Genomic DNA, 17,954 nt, shown 5'->3' on the forward strand with positions numbered 1-17,954 from the left:
GCGAATAGATCGATATCTGGTGTTCCATATTTTGCTGTAATATCAGCAAATACTTTTTTATTCAACGTCCATTCGGTGTTTTCATTAAATTTGCGTGACCTGGTGTCTGCCACTAAATTTAGTCTTCCTGGTAGGTAAGTGGCTGATATCCAAATATCTCTCTGGATACACCATTGGCAAATTGTATTAGCCAGATTGTCACATGATGTCGATTTGTTTCCACCCATGTGGTTAATGTATGCTACCACGGTGGTATTGTCTATCTGTAGTCTAACATGCTGGTGATATGACCCAGTACAATATGACTTTAGGCCATGTAATGCACCCAACATTTCCAGGTAGTTTATGCCCAGTGTGAGTAATAATGGCTGCTCAGCAGTCCATCTACCTCCACAGCTGGTGATGGTATTGGTGGCTCCCCACCCAAGTGCACTGGCATCAGTTTGTAGTACCATGGAAGGGTTACTGACAATGATTGGATTGGAACAAAGCCAGATGTTATCTATCCACCATTTTAGTTCCATTTTAGCTTGATTGGTAGTTCCATAGGTCTGTCAAAGTGACCTGCATTAATTTAGAGTGCTTGTATTTTTGCTCTCTGTAAGTTTAGGTAATGTAGAGGTCCAAATTGTGTGGCTGGAAAGGCAGCCACCATTTTGCCAATTACTTTAGCTACCAATCTGATGGATGGTTTGCTGATGTCAATGAGGTTATTGCAAGCCTCTATTAAATCTCTAGCCTTTCCCTTAGGCAGAGTCACCGACATGTGAACTGAGTCAATGGTGAAACCCCAAATAGTCCATAGTAGTGGAAGGCGTTAGTTTAGATTTAACTGGATGGATAATAAATCCCAGTTTTTCAAATAACTGTTTTGTGGCTGTTACAGTTTGTTTGGCCAATTCCAAAGTTTTGCCCACAATGAGTATGTCTTCTAAATATGCCATGACCATGTGTTTACGTTTCCGTAGAAACGCTAGGGCTGGTTTCAAAATGTTTGTGAACAGCCTGAGGCTGATGATAACCCATTTGGCAGTGCTTTATACTGCCAGAGTTGTCCCATCCAGTTGAATTTTAAGTAACATCTGTGGTCACCTCGTATAGGCACTGAATAGTAAGCATCTTTTAAATCGATGCTGGCCATGAAGTAACCTTTGGAAATTAATTGTTTAGCAGTAACAAAGGTTTCCATTTTGTCAGATCTATGATGATGCGACAACCACCATCTTTTTTGTTTTTGATAAATATATTGGACACGAATTCTAATGGTTCGTGTTAAGTTTTCTCAATAACACCTTTTATGTAAAGCCGCACCAGTTCAGCTTGCGCTTTTGATTTTTCTTTATCAGAAGACACGAACATTCGGTTCAGTATATGTTGAACTGGAGGGCTGTACTTGTGTATAAACTCTATTGTATATCCCTGGATACTGCTTAAGATGTAAGTATCGGTTGTTAACTTGCTCCATGCATTCAGAAAAGAGTGTAATCTCCACCCAACCTCCATGCTCCCTGTATTTTGTAGGGAACCAGACCCACCTACCTCCATAGTTACCAGTGGCAGGTTTACTTCTTTTTGTAGGTTCTTCGCTGCTGTTGTTGCGCTGGTGTCTGGATTTTCGGTTTGGTTGGCGTTGGAGGTCCCCGCATCTTCTAAGAAGGCCGGCCTAGGCCATGGCCTAAAAAAGACTCATGTTTTGAGTACCGGGCCTTCGAGCTTTCACCAGTTCTGCTGGTGGGTGCGTAGGGTGCTGTCTTTGGCCGTAGTGGGTTCCAGTAGGTTCTCTTGTTCCTGCACCCCCTGCACACTTGTCTTTCCTTCTGCGGACCCCTCTTCCAGGTCAGCCCAGAACTGACCCGCAGTGCTCCCCTCTGATGAGGTAGAAGCACTGTGCAGCCCTTCAAGAGGTACTGCTGTGGGTTTATCATAGGGCCCACAGTGACCCGACTCCATCTCCCGGAGCCTGTCACGTTGGAGCAAATGCTCCACACACCACTCCATCCGGCTCCAGCCGGTGCGGAGGCGACATCGGGCACAGCTGATCCCACTATCGGTGATCCGAGTGCCGCTGGCTGCTGCTGGCTGCCCGCTGCTCCGCGGTCCTCCCTCACCAGCTTTGTCCTTACTGCCCTTCCGTGGGGTGGATCTGGCCGGTGCGGAGGCGACATCAGGCACAGCTGATCCCATCTAGCCCACCAGCTTTGTCGCAGCCCGTTGGTTTCTCCACCTGTAATCAGCATGGTAAAAACACAAAAAGACCGCAGCTCTTACCTGCTGGTCCAGGTTAAAATTGTCGCTACGGGGGAACGTCGTTCCACCCCGTCTCCTGCCATTTTTGACTTGTTCAAAAAGTCGACGGCCCCATTTGAATAGTCTCCCGCCCGGCCGTGGTGTTCTGGCCGGCGCGGGACCAAAAGTCGGCACAGCTGATCCCTTACGGGGCTTGTGCCTTCAGCTGCTGCTGGCTCCCGCAACTTCGCGGTCCTCCCCAGCCAGCTTCACTCGCAGCACTTGTGGACACTATTTTGTCCAGCTTCCCCCCCTGTGAAAAAACAGCGCGGGGAACAAAACTACCGCAGAGTAAATTTCTTACCTGCAGGTCGCGGTTTCAAACTTACCGCTGCGGGGGAACGCTCCCCCCCGCCTGTCGTTTCGCAAGCGTGAAAGCGATATGACACGCATGCGTCGTGGCGGGGTTCTTCACGTAGTCACTCACGTGACTCCGAAGTAAAATTCACCTCTGCGGATTGCTCCCGGAGTGCAGGGAGTGGATGCGAAAGTGGGATAACGTAGAACGAGTGTGGATGGTCGATCGATGGTCTCGGTGTGGTCTCAGTGGGCCAAAGGGCCTGTTTCCATTCTGTATCTTTCAATCAATCAGTCAAGTTGATGTGATGTGTAATTCATTGATTGGTCTGTTCAAACTCTCACTAAATCAACAATAGGAATGGTATTCCTTTAGTTTAGTTCATTATTGTCATGTGTACAGTGAAAAGCTTTTTGTTGCATCTTATCCAGTCCGCGAAAAGACTGTACATGGTTACAATCAAGCCGTGCACAATGTTCAGATACAGGATAAAGGGTATAATGTTCTCATGGCTTTCCTGCACTGGTTCACTCCGTTAAAACTGAAATGCGAATGGAGGAAGGTTTTAAACAGAGAAGTCATTTAAGAACACACAGTGCTGGTCAGGCAGCATCTCTGGAGGACATGGATAGGTGACCTTTCGAGTTGGGACCCTTGTTCAGAACTCGCGTGTCCCAACCTGATATGTCATCTCGCCATGTTTTTCAGATATTCTGCCAGACCTGCTGAGTTACTCCAGCACTTTGTGTCCTTTGTGTTTTAAGCAGCATCTGCAGTTCTTTGTTTCTGGATAAGTCATTGATCCACATTCTTCGCTAACAATATTTAAATACTAAAATAAAATTTAAAAGGCATTCCAGTTTTAGACTACCCTACTCTGGAGAAAAGACCATGCCTTTAAGAAGGAACTGCAGATGCTGGAACATCGAAAGTTGACAAAAGTGCTGGAGAAACGCAGCGGGTGCGGCAGTATCTATAGAGCGAAGGAAATAGACAACGTTTCGGGCCGAAACCCTTCTTCAGTTTTCAAGAACAGAATTTTGTTGTAACTTCTCAGCCCTCCAGTTTCATGCTCCTCTTCCCTGGGATACAAAATACCCATCACCCTCTGAAATACCCCATACATCTCCTTTAAATGTCTATCCTTTCTCCTTGAAGCTCTGCCCTCTGGTCTTTGATATTTCCATCCTGGGAGAAAGGTTCTGACTATCTACCCTATCTATGCCACTCATCATTTTACAAACGCCCGTCTGTTCACCTGACAGCCTCCTTTACTCGAGAGAAACTGTCCCAGCTCACGCACTGGGCAGCGATTTCCAGTGGCCCATGAACCCGTCCATCAGGGAGGAAACCGGAACACCCAGAGGAAACCTTGTGCTCACAGGGGGAACGTGCAAACTCCGCACAGACATCAGGATCGAACCCGGGTCTACCTGATGCCCAAATGTGCTGCAAAATCCCTGTCCAACGCTGCCTACCGATGTACTCTACTTTGAAAACTGGGATTCCATTGAATGCCCAAGATGTTCCTGGATTTTGGAAGCAGCCTTTACTAAACCATACTGTTCGTGAACTAAACCCCCATACTTGAACCCTCAGAATGAGTGGGTTTGCATATGATCTCTGGGACGACAGATGGCACAATGGGCTAAGTGTTCGGCTGGCAACCGGAAGGTAGCCGGTTCGAATCCCGCTTGGAGTGCATACTGTCGTTGTGTCCTTGGGCAAGACACTTCACCCACCTTTGCCTGTGTGTGTCCTTGGGCAAGACACTTCACCCACCTTTGCCTGTGTGTGTGGATGTAATTATGTGAAGCACTTTGGGGTCAATGCAAGTTGACTAAAAATGTGCTATATAAAAAAAGAAATTTAATGATGAGTGTTTGACAGCACTGGGCCTCTACTCACTGGAGTTTAGAAGGTTGAGGGGGGACCTCATTGAAACTTACAGAATAATGCAAGGCATAGATAGAGTTGATGTGGAGAGGATGTTTCCACTGGTGGGAAAGGCTAGTCAAGAGTTCATAGACTCAGAATTAAAGGTCACTCATTTAGAAAGGAGGTGAGGAAGAACTTCTTTAGTCAGAGGGTAGTTAATCTGTGGAACTCATTGCCACAGAGGACTGTGGAGGCGAAGTCAGTGGATATTTTTAAGGCAGAGATAGACAAATTCTTGATTAGAACGGGTGTCAAGGATTATGGGGAGAAGGCAGGAATATGGGATTTGGAGGCAGAGATCAGCCATGATCGAATGGTGGAGTAGACTCGATGGGCCGAATGCCCTAATTTTACTCCAATAACCTGTGAACCTGTATCCACCCATCTGCCAATCAGAAAATATCCTTCACTTGTATCCATCCATCCGCCAATCAGAAAACTCCCCTCGCCTACATTCACCCATCTACCAATCAAAAAAACCCATCGCCTGTATCCACCAATCACATGCGTATTTCTTATAGAAACACATAAAATTATAAAAGGACTGGACAAGCTAGATGCAGGAAAAATGTTCCCAATGTTGGGGGAGTCCAGAACCAGGGGCCACAGTCGAAGAATAAAGGGGAGGTCGTTTAAAACTGAGATGAGAAAAAACTTTTTCACCCAGAGAGTTGTGAATTTGTGGAATTGTCTGCCACAGAAGTCAGTGGAGGCTAATTCACTGGATTAATTTAAAAGAGAGTTAGATAGAGCTCTATGGGCTAGTGGAATCAAGGGATATTGGGAGAAAGCAGGCACGGGTTATTGATTTTGAATGATCAGCCATGATCATATTGAATGGCGGTGCAGGCTCGAAGGGCCAAATGGCCTCCTCCTGCACCTATTTTTTATGTTTCTATGTTTGCCAGGCTATCTCCTGCCTACACTTCGCTCCCAGCTCTCTTCTCCCCCATCAGTCTAAAGAAGGGCCCTGACTCAAACGTCACCTATCCATGTTCACCAGAGGTGCTGCCTGACCCGCTGAGTTACTCCAGCACTTTGGGGTCTTTGCAACCTTTCGAACTCTTGCCTTTTAAATGGGGATGAAATGTTACTTCACGCAGCGGCAACGCAGAAGACGAAACCTGTCATCTTGTGGCAATAAAGTAATTTAAAAGGTGTTGAAGGATTTGTGGTGTGCTGGGACAATGGAATTATCTGGAACTTTTAACCTCGGCTTCTGGTGACCATCTAGGGAGTTTGTGTTGTGGTGTTACATGGTACCTGTCATGGCAGCGATTGAAGTATGGCCTTAGTGTTTATTTTTAGAAAAACTTTTGTAGAAAAATAAACTTTATAGCATTACGGTGATGTGAACCACAACAACTTGCATTTACACGACAGGGTTATGGGGAGAAGGCAGGAAAATGGGATTAGGAGGCAGAGATCAGCCATGATTGAGTGGCAGAGTAGACTCGATGGGACAAATGGCCTAATTTTACTCCTATAACTTGTGAACTTGTGACTGTCTTAACATGGTAAACCTGCCTGGGCATCTTACAGGAGTGCCATCAAATAAATTAAAAGGAGCTGCTCAAGTTTAGTTTAGTTTTGAGATACAGCATGGAAACGGGCCCTTTTGGCCCACCGAGTCCATGCCGACCATCGATCACCCTAGTTCTATGTTATCCCACTTTCTCATCTTCACCCTACACGCGAGGGCCAATTGACAGGGATAATTGACCTACAAACCCGCACGTCTTTGGGATGTAGGAGGAAACCGGAGCACCCGGAGGAAATCCACGCAGTCACATGGAGATGGTGCACCCGAGGTCAATATTGCACCTGGGTCTCCGGCGCTGTGAGGCAGCAGCTCTACCAGCTATCTCCCAGCCCGCAAGTAGATAGGGTGGTAATGAAAGTGGTATGTTTGTCTCCATTGGTCGAGACATTGAATGTAAGAGTCAGGAAGTCATCTAGTTTCATAAAATTTGTTAGGTTACATTTGGAGGACTGTATGTATTTCTGGTCATCCCCATTACAGGAAGAATATGAAGGCTTTGGAAAGGGTGCAGAAGAGGTTTACAAGGATGTATTCTTCATTAGAGAGGATTAGCTATAAAGAGAGGTTGGATAAACTTGGATTGCTTTCACTGGAGTGTCAGTGGTTGAGGGGAGATATGAAAGAGGTTTATAAAATTATGAGAGCCAGGGATGGGGTAGACAGTCAGAACCTTTTTCCCCAGATGAGAACGTCAAATATTAGAGAACAGAGGGGCAGAACAGTGGCACAGCGGTAGAGTTGCTCCCTATAGCGCCAGAGACCCGCCTTTGAACCTGACTACGGTGCTGTCTGTATGGAGTATTGTACATTCTCCTGTAACCACGTGTGTTATCCCCGGGTGCTCCGGTTTCCTCCCATACTCCAAAGACGTGCAGGTTTGTTGGTTATTTGGCCCCAGTAAAAATTGTAAATTCTCCCTGGTGTTTTGGATAGTGTTAGTGTACCGATGTCCCTGGTAGGCGTGGACTCACTCGGTGGGCCGAAGGGCCATGTTTCCGCGCTATATCTCTGAACTAAACTAAACTCAACTAAACTGTCTCCAAGGTGAGAGGAGCAAAGTTCAAGGGAGATATGCGGGGTCAAGTTTTATTTTCACACAGTGAGTGGTGGGTACCTGGGGTATGTTGTCAAGGTTGGTGGTGGAAGTAGATAAAATATAGTGGCTTTTAGATAGGCACATGGATATGAAAGGAATGAAGGGATATGGAACACATGCAGACAGAACAAATAGCTTCAACTTGGCATCATGTTCGGACTTTATAGATACATTGTGGAAACAAGCCCTTTAGCCCACTGAGTCTGCATGGACCAGCGATCACCCCGTACACTAGCACTATCCTACACACTGGGGACAGTTTACAGAAACCAACTAACCTACAAACCTGGACATCTTTGGAGTGTGGAAGGAAATCAGAGCACCCAAAGAAAACCCACACAGTCATAGAGAGAACGTACAAACTCCGTACAGACAGCACCCGTGGTCAGGATCGAACTCAGGTCTCTGGCGCTGTGAGGCAGCAACTCTACCACTGTGCCACTGTGCAGTGATAGATCAGCTATAATAGCATAGGATTTGTTTAGAGGGATATGGGCCAAGAGCAGGCAGGTGGAACTATTGTAGATAGGGCATGTTGGTCGGCATGGGCAAGTTGGGCCGAAGGGCCTGTTTCCACTCTGTTGAATGGCCGAGTAGAGTCGATGGGCCGAATGGCCTAATTCTGCTCCTATGCCTTATGAGCTGGAAGGCACAGAGGGTTGTCGGGCTGGAGGAGACTACAGAGGAAGAAGGAGGTGAGGGACTGGTGAACTTTGAAAGCAGACAGGAATCTAAAACCCCTAAAGTGATACTTGCACAGGGAGAACAATTAGTGAATCAGAGTGTGTGCTATGAAAGTACTGAAGATGGGTCTCGACCCGAAACGCCATCCATTCCTTCTCTCCAGAGATACTGCCAGTCCCACTGAGTTACTCCAGCATTTTGTGTCTGCAGTTCTATCCTACACATTTTGACTGCTCCACTGCAAAATCTCCTCAAGGTGTGTCTACTTTGAAGAGGTTCTCCGCCTTTCTGGGACGAGAGTTCGGCAACATCCTCTTTCACTCCTCCCCCTTGTGGTTCCTCCTGCCCTCCGACAAAACAAACTTCAAAGAGCCCTTGCTTTCCCTCTCTCTCCATCCCCTCCCCCTTCCCAGTTTCCCCACCAGTCTTACTGTCTCCGACTTCATTCTATCTCTGTCCCGCCCACTCCCCTGACATCAGTCTGAATAAGGGTCTCGACCCGAAACGTTGCCCATTCCTTCTCTCCAGAGATGCTGCCTGACCCGCTGAGTTACTCCAGCATTTTATGTCTACCTTTGTGTGCTTTGAAAGGTAGCTTCAAGGTTGAGTGCTTACATTGACTGAGATGACTATCTGTTTGGGAAGAATGTTGGCTGGGTTACTGGAAAAATTGTTTCTGACAGTCCGTGTTGTCAAAAAAGCAGTTCCGATCCCAGCTGAACACAAGAGACTGACTCTATGGGAGTTACACTAGATGCCAGCCGAGATTAGGAGATGATTTTATATACTTGTAAACATGCACCAAACAGCATGCCCCATATTCACTCACAGAATCGGAGTCACACAGCACAGAAACAGGCCCTTCGGCCCCACACGTCCTTTCTGTGCAAGATGCCATTAAGCTAGTCCCATTTTCCAATATTTGATCCATTTCCCTCTGAACCTTTCCTGTCCCTGTACCTGTTTGAGTCTTTTAAGTGTCGTAATAGTACCAGCCTTAACCACCTCCTCTGGCTGTTCGTTCCACATACCCATCAGCCTCTGAAAGTTGTCCCTCAGCTTCCTATTAAATCTTCCCCCCCTCACCTTAAATCCATGCCCATTAGTTAAGTTTAGTTTAGTTTAGAGATACAGCGGGAAAACAGGCCCTTCAGCCTACAGTGATCTCAGTACACTACACACTAAGGACAATTATTTTTTTTTACCGAAGCCAATTCACCTACAAATCTGTACGTCCTTGGTGTGTGGGAGGAAACCGTTGGACCCGGAGAAGAACAACGAGGTCACAGGGAGAACGTACAAAATCCGTACAGACAGTGCCCTTAGTCAGGATCAAACCCGGGTCTCCAGCGCTGTAAGACAGCAACTCCACCACTGGGTCACTGGACCACCCTGGGGATTGATCATCCAACCCTGGGTGAAAAAAGCCATTCTGGCTCAGTGATACCCAGTTGGGCAGGGCATCATGTTTGGCACAGACATTGTGAGCCTAAAGGGCCTGTTCCTCTGACTGTACCCCTCTGTGTTCCATGCTCCAAATGCTGGAGTTATAGGAGTGTTTATACTCATTACTTTATCAAATACCGGGTGGCATACAAACCCAAGGGCCAGAGCCCACCCCCTGTATCATATTTACCCTATGTAGGGGTAAACATTGCCAGGGGAGTTAGGAATGCAAAACAGCGTTCTACCACTCCGTGCCTCTGTGTCGAGGGACCAACAAAGATAATATTAAAAAAACAAACAAATTAAGCTGCATTGGTGTTCCCTGAAGAGCCTGTGATAAATGCAGAAATCCAATCTTCTGTCAGGCTTCTGGGAAAGCCAGAAAGCCTGACGTGAGAAAAATAAAATGACTTGGTCCCAGACTCCGTGACCTTGGGACCTATCTGCCCAACCCTCACCACTTAATCTCTTGGTCAAGGCTTGAAGCAACCAATTCCCAAAACCAAAGTGCATTTAGGCAAATAAATCCCCAAAATATTAATCCCCACAGTTGTACATGGATAGTAAAGATTTAAAGGGATATGGGCCAAATGCTGGAAAATGGGACTAGTGTAGAGTGGTCATCTTGGTCAGCGTGGATGAGTTGGCCTATGGAGGATCTGATTGACGCAGTCTTTATTTGGTTGATCGGCACCATGCATGAGTGGATAGTGCGAATGAATTTCACTGCTCTGTGCATAGGTGACAATAAAGAACCATTGAACCATTGAGAATCAAACATATGCAAATGGTCACAAAGTGCTGGAGTAACTCAGTGGGTCAGGCAGCATCTCTGGAGAACATGCATTGGTTATGTTTTGGGTTGGGGCGCTTCTTCAGGCTGATTGTAGATGGGGGAGGGTGGGAAGCTGGGAGAGAGGAGAGGCAGGACAGTCTGGCCGGTCATGGGTGGACACAGGCGGGGTGTGTGTTGATAGATAGAAGGTTGGAACGAAGGTCAGAGATTAAAGCTGAAGATATGAATCAGTCCCAAGTTTGCAGATGACACGAAGCTGGGGGGCAGTGTTAACTGTGAGGAGGATGCTAGGAGGCTGCAAGGTGACTTGGATAGGCTGGGTGAGTGAGCAAATGCATGGCAGATGCAGTATAATGTGGATAAATGTGAGGTTATCCACTTTGGTGGCAAAAACAGGAAAGTAGATTATTATCTGAATGGTGGCCGATTAGGAAAGGGGGAGATGCAACGAGACCTGGGTGTCATGGTACACCAGTCATTAAAAGTAGGCATGCAGGTGCAGCAGGCAGTGAAGAAGGCGAATGGTATGCTAGCATTCATAGCAAAAGGATTTGAGTATAGGAGCAGGGAGGTTCTACTGCAGTTGTACAGGGTCTTGGTGAGACCACACCTGGAGTATTGCGTACAATTTTGGTCTCCTAATCTGAGGAAAGACATTCTTGCCATAGAGGGAGTACAGAGAAGGTTCACCAGACTGATTCCTGGGATGTCAGGCTTTCATATGAAGAAAGACTGGATAGACTCGGTTTGTACTCGCTAGAATTTAGAAGATTGAGGGGGGATCTTATAGAAACTTACAAAATTCTTAAGGGGTTGGACAGGCTAGATGCAGGAAGATTGTTCCCGATGTTGGGGAAGTCCAGAACAAGGGGTCACAGTTTAAGGATAAGGGGGAAGTCTTTTAGGACCGAGATGAGGAAAACATTTTTCACATAGAGAGTGGTGAATCTCTGGAATTCTCTCCCGCAGAAGGTAGTTGGGGCCAGTTCATTGGCTATATTTAAGAGGGAGTTAGATGTGGCCCTTGTGGCTAAAGGGATCAGGGGGTATGGAGAGAAGGCAGGTACAGGATACTGAGCTGGATGATCAGCCATGATCATATTGAATGGCGGTGCAGGCTCGAAGGGCCGAATGGCCTACTCCTGCACCTATTTTCTATGTTTCTATGTTTCTATGCTGCCTGACCCGCTGAGTTACTCCAGCATTTTGTGTCCTTTTGTGCAAACCAGCATTTGCAGTTCCTTGTTTCATATATATCCATTCCCTTTCCTAGCAACTTTAGACCAAATGATGGATATTAGGGTTTAAAAGGGAACGATACAGATGGAGTTGATGCGCAGAAACAGGCCCTTCGGCCCAACACATCCATGCTGACCAAGATGCCCCATCCACTCTAGTTTCATTTTCCCACATTCATTTCACATCCCTCTAAACCTTTCGTATCCATGTACCTGTACAATGAATGTTGTGATCGCACCTACCTCCTCAGTTCCCACTGTCTTGCTCTCTTGCTGAGTAATGCACAGTATCCTGGACTTAAACAGAAAGCGTTGTCCTTTTACCCTTCCTGGGACCAAACTCCCTGAGCCAAGCAGTTCAGATTCACCGGACTCTGAATGCCGCCTCTCCGCCATCTTTTCCAGGACTATACAAAGGGCGGGCAACAAATGACGGCCTTGCCAGCTACCTCTATATCCCAGGGGAAAATGAAAGGAAACCAGGAGACCCAAATGGTAGCGCAGTGATTAGGTTACTGGGTGGCACTGTGGCGCAGCAGTTGAGTGGCTGCCTTACTGTTACACAGACCCGGGTTCGATCCTGGGTGCTTTCTGTAGTGAGTTTGTATGTTCTCCCCGTGACCGTGTGTGTTTTCTCCCAGAGCTCCAGCTTCCTTTCACATTCCTGATCGGTTTGTATAGCAAGAAATACAAAGCTTTTCACTGTTCGGCAGTAGGCATGGCAATAATAAACCTAAGCTGAAGCATAAAGCCATCCTTGAAGCTCAACCTTTATTCCAGATTTAGTTAATTAGTTGAATGTAAGTTTACGGCTGACAACTTGCATTCCTGAATAATGCTTTGGACCTTTGAACACTTTACTTTAGACTTTAGAGATACAGTGCGGAAAGAGGCCCTTCGGCCCACCGAGTCTGCACTGACCTGCGATCACTCCGTGCACTAACATTAAAGCACTAACACTAAAGTGAAGAAAGCGAATGGCATGTGGCCTTCATAACAAGAGCAGTTGAGTATAGGAGCAAAGAGATCCTTCTGCAGTTGTACAGGACCCTTGTGAGACCACACATGGAGTATTGTGTGCAGTTTTGGTCTCCAAATTTGAGGAAGGACATTCTTGCTATTGAGGGAGTACAGCGTAGGTTCTCAAGGTTAATTCCCAGGATGGCGGGACTGTCATCTACAGGACTCTCACTTAACTTTTTTTCCCTGTTGGCAGCCGGGCAACCTTGACAGCTTTTTAGATTGCCAAATGACAGTTTAGGTGGTCATTTAAGACGGTTTGCATGACGCGTGAGATAGTGTGCTCGGACGAAGTGCGTAGTTACGAGTCGGAATTATGCTCAATGAAGCATTTACATATTATGTTCAAGAAGGAACTGCCGATGCTGGAAAATCGAAGGTAAACCAAAGTGCTGAGGAAACTCAGCGGGTGCGGCAGCATCTATGGAGCGAAGGAAATCGGCAATGTTTCAGGCCGAAACCCATCAGTCTGAAGAAGGGTTTCGACCCGAAACGTTGCCTATTTCCTTCGCTCCATAGACGCTGCCGCATCCGCTGAGTTTCTCCAGCACTTTTGTCTACATTCACATACTATTCTGCTTCAAATAACTCACAAACTAAACATATTCACCAATCAAGACATGATATATACCACAGTTAATACAGTATCACAACTCTTTTTACACATTGCAATGAATGCAATTTCTATTAGTTCTTTCCACTTTCCACTTCCAAACAAAAATGTGGTTGGATTATTCAGCGTATGATCAACCTGTGTCAATAAATCCTGGACCATGGTAACATATATACTTAACCATGCACACTACAGATTGATGCAAGCACGTTTTCTGTGAAGGACCGAAAATTATCATGACATGGCCATAGCATGGGTCGTTATTGTTATTGGCACAGAAACACTCTCGCTTCCCACATAATTTATCCACAACAAAATATACAGGTTGCAAGGAAATTTCTAAAGGCATTTTATGATAATAGCTGTTAAAACCGACTATACCCATCTGACAGATTAAACATTACACTAACTGACAAGAGATGGCCAAAGGACATAACTGCTGCAAATGTTCTTTTGGTAATATGTTTAAAGGTGTCAAAACGGCACATTACTGGACATTCAGATTAGATGTACGTGTTGTGAACAGCAATGAAGATACCCAGTTTGTACGCACCAGATTAAAAAAAAATTATTGATAACTGCTGTTTCCATCATTCCCACCAGAATTAACGTTAAAATTTCAACTGAAATATCTCCTGACCTAATTTGTGATGTATATGACCGACTGTAAAAGTAAAACCTGGATAAATCCAACGTATAGTTGTGAATGTTTTCATTAAATAACTACAGTACTGATACTCGTTGGCAGAGTGGTATGCAGCGGCCGCTATCAGGGCAGGCGGGGTGCGGGAGGAGGAGGAGATGGAGCCGCTGTCACGGCCGCTGCATACCACTCTGCCAACGGCGCTATCAAAACAAACCCTCCTGCATGCCGAGGCCGAGAGGTGGGAGGGAGGGAGGGGGAGGCCTCCTTCCGCTGTCTGAAGCAGCTGCACCAAAGATCCTATAGCTATAGGATCTTTGAGCTGCACCGCTCGGCCCCGTACTTTGCTGTTGGCTGGCGGAGGAGGGGAGGCGGTGGCGAGGAGATCCCAACTGTCTCCCAATAGTGGCCACTGTTCCGGGCCCGTCATTCGCTCCGACCCTTCGTCACCCCGCATCTAGTATCTTTGCCCCCCCACTACAGCCGCCACCAACACGAAACGTTGCGTTCCTTTTCTCCAGAGATGCTGCCTGACCTGCTGAGTTACTTCAGTTTTTTGTGTCTATTGGTAATAACCAGTATCTGCAATGCCATGCCGGGCAAAATGACTCGGCGTTTAGGTTGCCGGGCGGCACTTTGGGTGGTCAATGGCACCCGGGCAACCATTAATTTCGAGCCCTGATATATTGATAGAATGGAGCGGCTGGGCTTGTATACTCTGGAGTTTAGAAGGATGAGAGGGCATCTTATTGAAACATATAAGATTATTATGGGTTTGGACACACTAGAGGCAGGAAACATTTTCCCGATGTTGGGGCAGTCCAGAACCAGGGGCCACAGTTTAAGAATAAGGGGTAAGCCATTTGGAATGGAGATGAGGAAAAACTTTTTCACACAGGGAGTTGTGAGTCTGTGGAATTCTCTGCCTCAGAAGGAGGCCGGTTCTCTGGATGCTTTCAGGAGAGAGTTAGATACAGCTCTTAAGATATCGGAGTCTGGGACATGGGGAGAAGGCAGGAACGGGGTACTGATTGTGGATAATCAACCATGATCACATTGAATGGCGGTGCTGGCTTGAAGGGCCAAATGGCCTACTCCTGCACCTATTGTCTATTGTCTATTATCCTACACACTACGGGACAATTTACAATTTTACAAAAGCCAATTAACCTACAAACCTGTACATCTTGGAGTGTGGGAGGAAACAGGAGCACCCAGAATAACCCCACGAGGTCACGGGGTGAATGTACAAAGTCTGTACAGACAGCACCCATAGTTAGGATTTAACCCAGATCTCTGGCACTGTAAGGTTGCAACTCTACTGCTGCGCCACTTTGCTGCCCGTGGGATACTTCATAAAAATGGGGAAGAGGCGATATAGATAAAAGTTAGTTTTATTGGTAAACATATTTCATTTTAGCCAGTTTGCACAATGCCACAGACGGCTGTGGAGGCCGTCTGGGTATTTTAAAGGTGAGATTGAGAGTTGCTTCCTTAGAAATAAACTGCAGATGCTGGTATACAATAAAGGTAGACACAAAGTGACACGAATCTGAAGAAGAGTCCCAACCCGAAATATCATCCATCCTTTTTCCCCAGAGATGAAGCCTGACCCGCTGAGTTACTCCAGCAGTTTGCGTCTATCTATTGACAGAGACTTGATCGGTACGGGTGTCGTTGGTTATGAGGAGAAGGCAGGAGAAAGGGGTTGAGAGGGAGAGATAGATAGATGAGCGATGATTGAATGGCGGAGTAGACTCGATGGGCTGCATGGGCCCAATTCTGCTCCCATGACTTATGACCTTTCGGGATCTCCTCAGCAGACCTCCCTGTCGGACAACGAGACGAGCAAGTGCCAGCTACTGACGGATCACCGAGTCTCGGTGAGTTACCTGGAGGAGTCACACCAACGAGAGCGGGCAGTCAGTGCGGCCAGCATCATCACCAACACCATGGAAGGTAAGACCAGCAGGCAGCGCAGAAGCATGTACATGCCTCCAGGTGGGAAGCAGGTGGGCGGGAAGGTCCTGACGCAGGGTCCCCATCTGAAGCACAGACCATCCCTCTGCCTCCACAGACGCCGCATGGCTCGATGAGTTCCTGCGGCATTTTGCTTTTGGCTGCTGAGCAACAAGGCTGGTTGATGATGAATTAAGTGCAGTTAAGTTGGATTGCGTTTGCCAGTGGAAAATAGAGTCATACAGACATACAGCGTGGAACCAGGCCCCTCGGCCCAACTTTCCCACACCGACCAACATGTCCCATCTACACTAGTCACACCTGCCTACGTTTGGCCCATATCCCACTAAACCTGTCCTATGCAAGTATCCGTTTCATAAACGTTGCAATAGTCTGTTTCAACTACATCCTCTGGCAGCTCGATCCATGTTGCTCAAAATTGTGGAAGGGCCTGTTTTCACGTTGTATATCTAAACCACAAACTCAGCTAAACCTGTTACAAAGACGGTAAACTCAGCTAAACTATTTACATCTACTGTAAACTTGGCTATATCTCGTAGACTAACCTTAGAATGGAGAATTAAGGAACTGCAGATGGTGATTTACAAAAACGGACACAAAATGCTGGAGTAACTTAATGGGTCAGGCAGCATCTCTGGAGAACGTAGATAGGTGACATTTCAGGTCAGACCCTTCTTCAGACTGACTATGTGGGTGGGGGGATATAAAGCTGGAAGAGGAGTTGGCAAAAGCTAGATGAGTCGATGAAAAGCTAGATGAGCATAGATGAGTTGGGCCGAAGGGCCTGTTTTAATGCTGTATGACTGTGACTGTGGGAGGGAGCAGGGCCAAATCACACAGAACAGCAAGGTGAAAGATTTGGAAAAAGGGTGCGATGAGACAGATTCAGTTTTCTTCAGAAATTTCAGACTGCAGGGGCGGCACAGTATTGCATCGGTAGAGTTGCTGCCTTACACTGCCAGAGACTCACTACGGGTGCTGTCTGAATGGAGTTTGCACATTCTCCCCGTGTTTGGTTTTCAGCAGGTGCTCCAGTTTCCTCCCACACTCCCAATAGATGTACAGGCTTGTAGGTTAATTGGCTTTGGTAAAATTGTAAAATCATCCCTAGTGTGTAAAATAGTGCTAGTATACAGGGTGATCGCAGTTCGGCGCAGATTTGGTGGGCTGAAGGGCCTGTTACCGCACTGTATCTCTAAAGTATAAAAATTAATTAAATGAGGATACAAGCAAGAGTGTAACAGAGAGAAGCAAAAAATGTAATGACGCTGTGTTTGAAGATCATAATGTAATACTGGCTTTGACGTACACAGTACTGCCAATGTAGATGCACCCTCTATGTGGAATTAGGGAGGCGTTGGGGAAGTGATGTTGTAGTAGGAGAGGTCCTATACACGGGGATAGTGCTGCCGCTAAATTATGTTAATACTTTGACCCCCGAAAGTCAGTAAATACATAGCCATTTCTGCAATGAGAACAAGGATGGGAGTGCTGAATATTCCTACTGCTTGTTGACATCCCCTCCGAGTGAAAATCAAACCACATCCTCAGAATACCCCAAAAGGTTGGGTCAGTGCTTTTTCATTGAAGCAGACCTGAACTTGTGAAATACCTCTTAAAGATGTATCTCCCTGACAATAACTCGGCAATGAACTTGACTTGAGTTGATTGAAAGATACAGCATGAAAACAGGCCCTTCGACCAAGCGAGAACACGCTTAACACCCGTCCACACTAGTTCTATGTTATCCCACTTTCTCACTCTCTACACACTAGGGGCTGTTTACAGATTAACCCACAAACCCGCACCTCTTTGGGATTTCGGAGGAAATCGGAGCACCCAGAAGAAACTCATTGGTGTCTTTGGCAAATCATTTTCCTACAAGCTGTTTAAGGGCCTGACTAGTTTAGTTTAGTTTAGAGCTACAGCATGGAAGCAGGCCCTTTGGCCCACCAAGTCCACGCTGACCATCGTTCCCCCGTTCACACTAATTCCATGTTAACCCACTCCATACACACTAGGGACAATTTATAGAGGACCACTTAACCTACAAACCCGCACGTCTTTGGGATGTGGGGGAAAACCCGGAGCACCCGGAGGAAACCCACGCGGTCACAGAGAGAACAGGCAAATTCCATGCACAGACAGCATCCGAGGTCAGGATCGAACCCGGGTCTCTGGTGCTGTGAGGCAGCAGCAGCATTACCAGCTGCGACAATGGGGCACCCAACCTGAAGCACTGACTGTGTCTAGCGCTCCCCGAGTGTCTCCAACATTTCCCAGTTTATTGATCAGTGCGTAATGACCAGATAGTCTTGAGTGGAAGATAAAAATATAGAGAGAGCATTTGCACGGAATGTTCTTTAACTGCAC

The 17,954-nt window shown here is 46.7% G+C and overlaps 1 protein-coding gene across 4 annotated transcripts in view; it reads left to right on the plus strand.

Annotated features, from left to right (window-relative positions):
- The window catches only part of LOC116987597 (sodium channel protein type 4 subunit alpha-like), a 368,780-nt gene that overhangs the window by 217,933 nt on the left and 132,893 nt on the right, over positions 1-17,954 (plus strand). For 3 of the 4 annotated variants that reach the window (XM_033043769.1, XM_033043777.1, XM_033043758.1), the window contains one exon: positions 15,422-15,560. In XM_033043769.1, coding sequence (XP_032899660.1) covers positions 15,422-15,560 — 139 coding nt within the window. The remainder of the gene's footprint in view (positions 1-15,421; positions 15,561-17,954) is intronic. The other variant, XM_033043785.1, reaches the window with a different exon arrangement.

This window comes from Amblyraja radiata, chromosome 2 (genome assembly GCF_010909765.2).
Source record: "Amblyraja radiata isolate CabotCenter1 chromosome 2, sAmbRad1.1.pri, whole genome shotgun sequence".
Classification (NCBI taxonomy): domain Eukaryota; kingdom Metazoa; phylum Chordata; class Chondrichthyes; order Rajiformes; family Rajidae; genus Amblyraja; species Amblyraja radiata.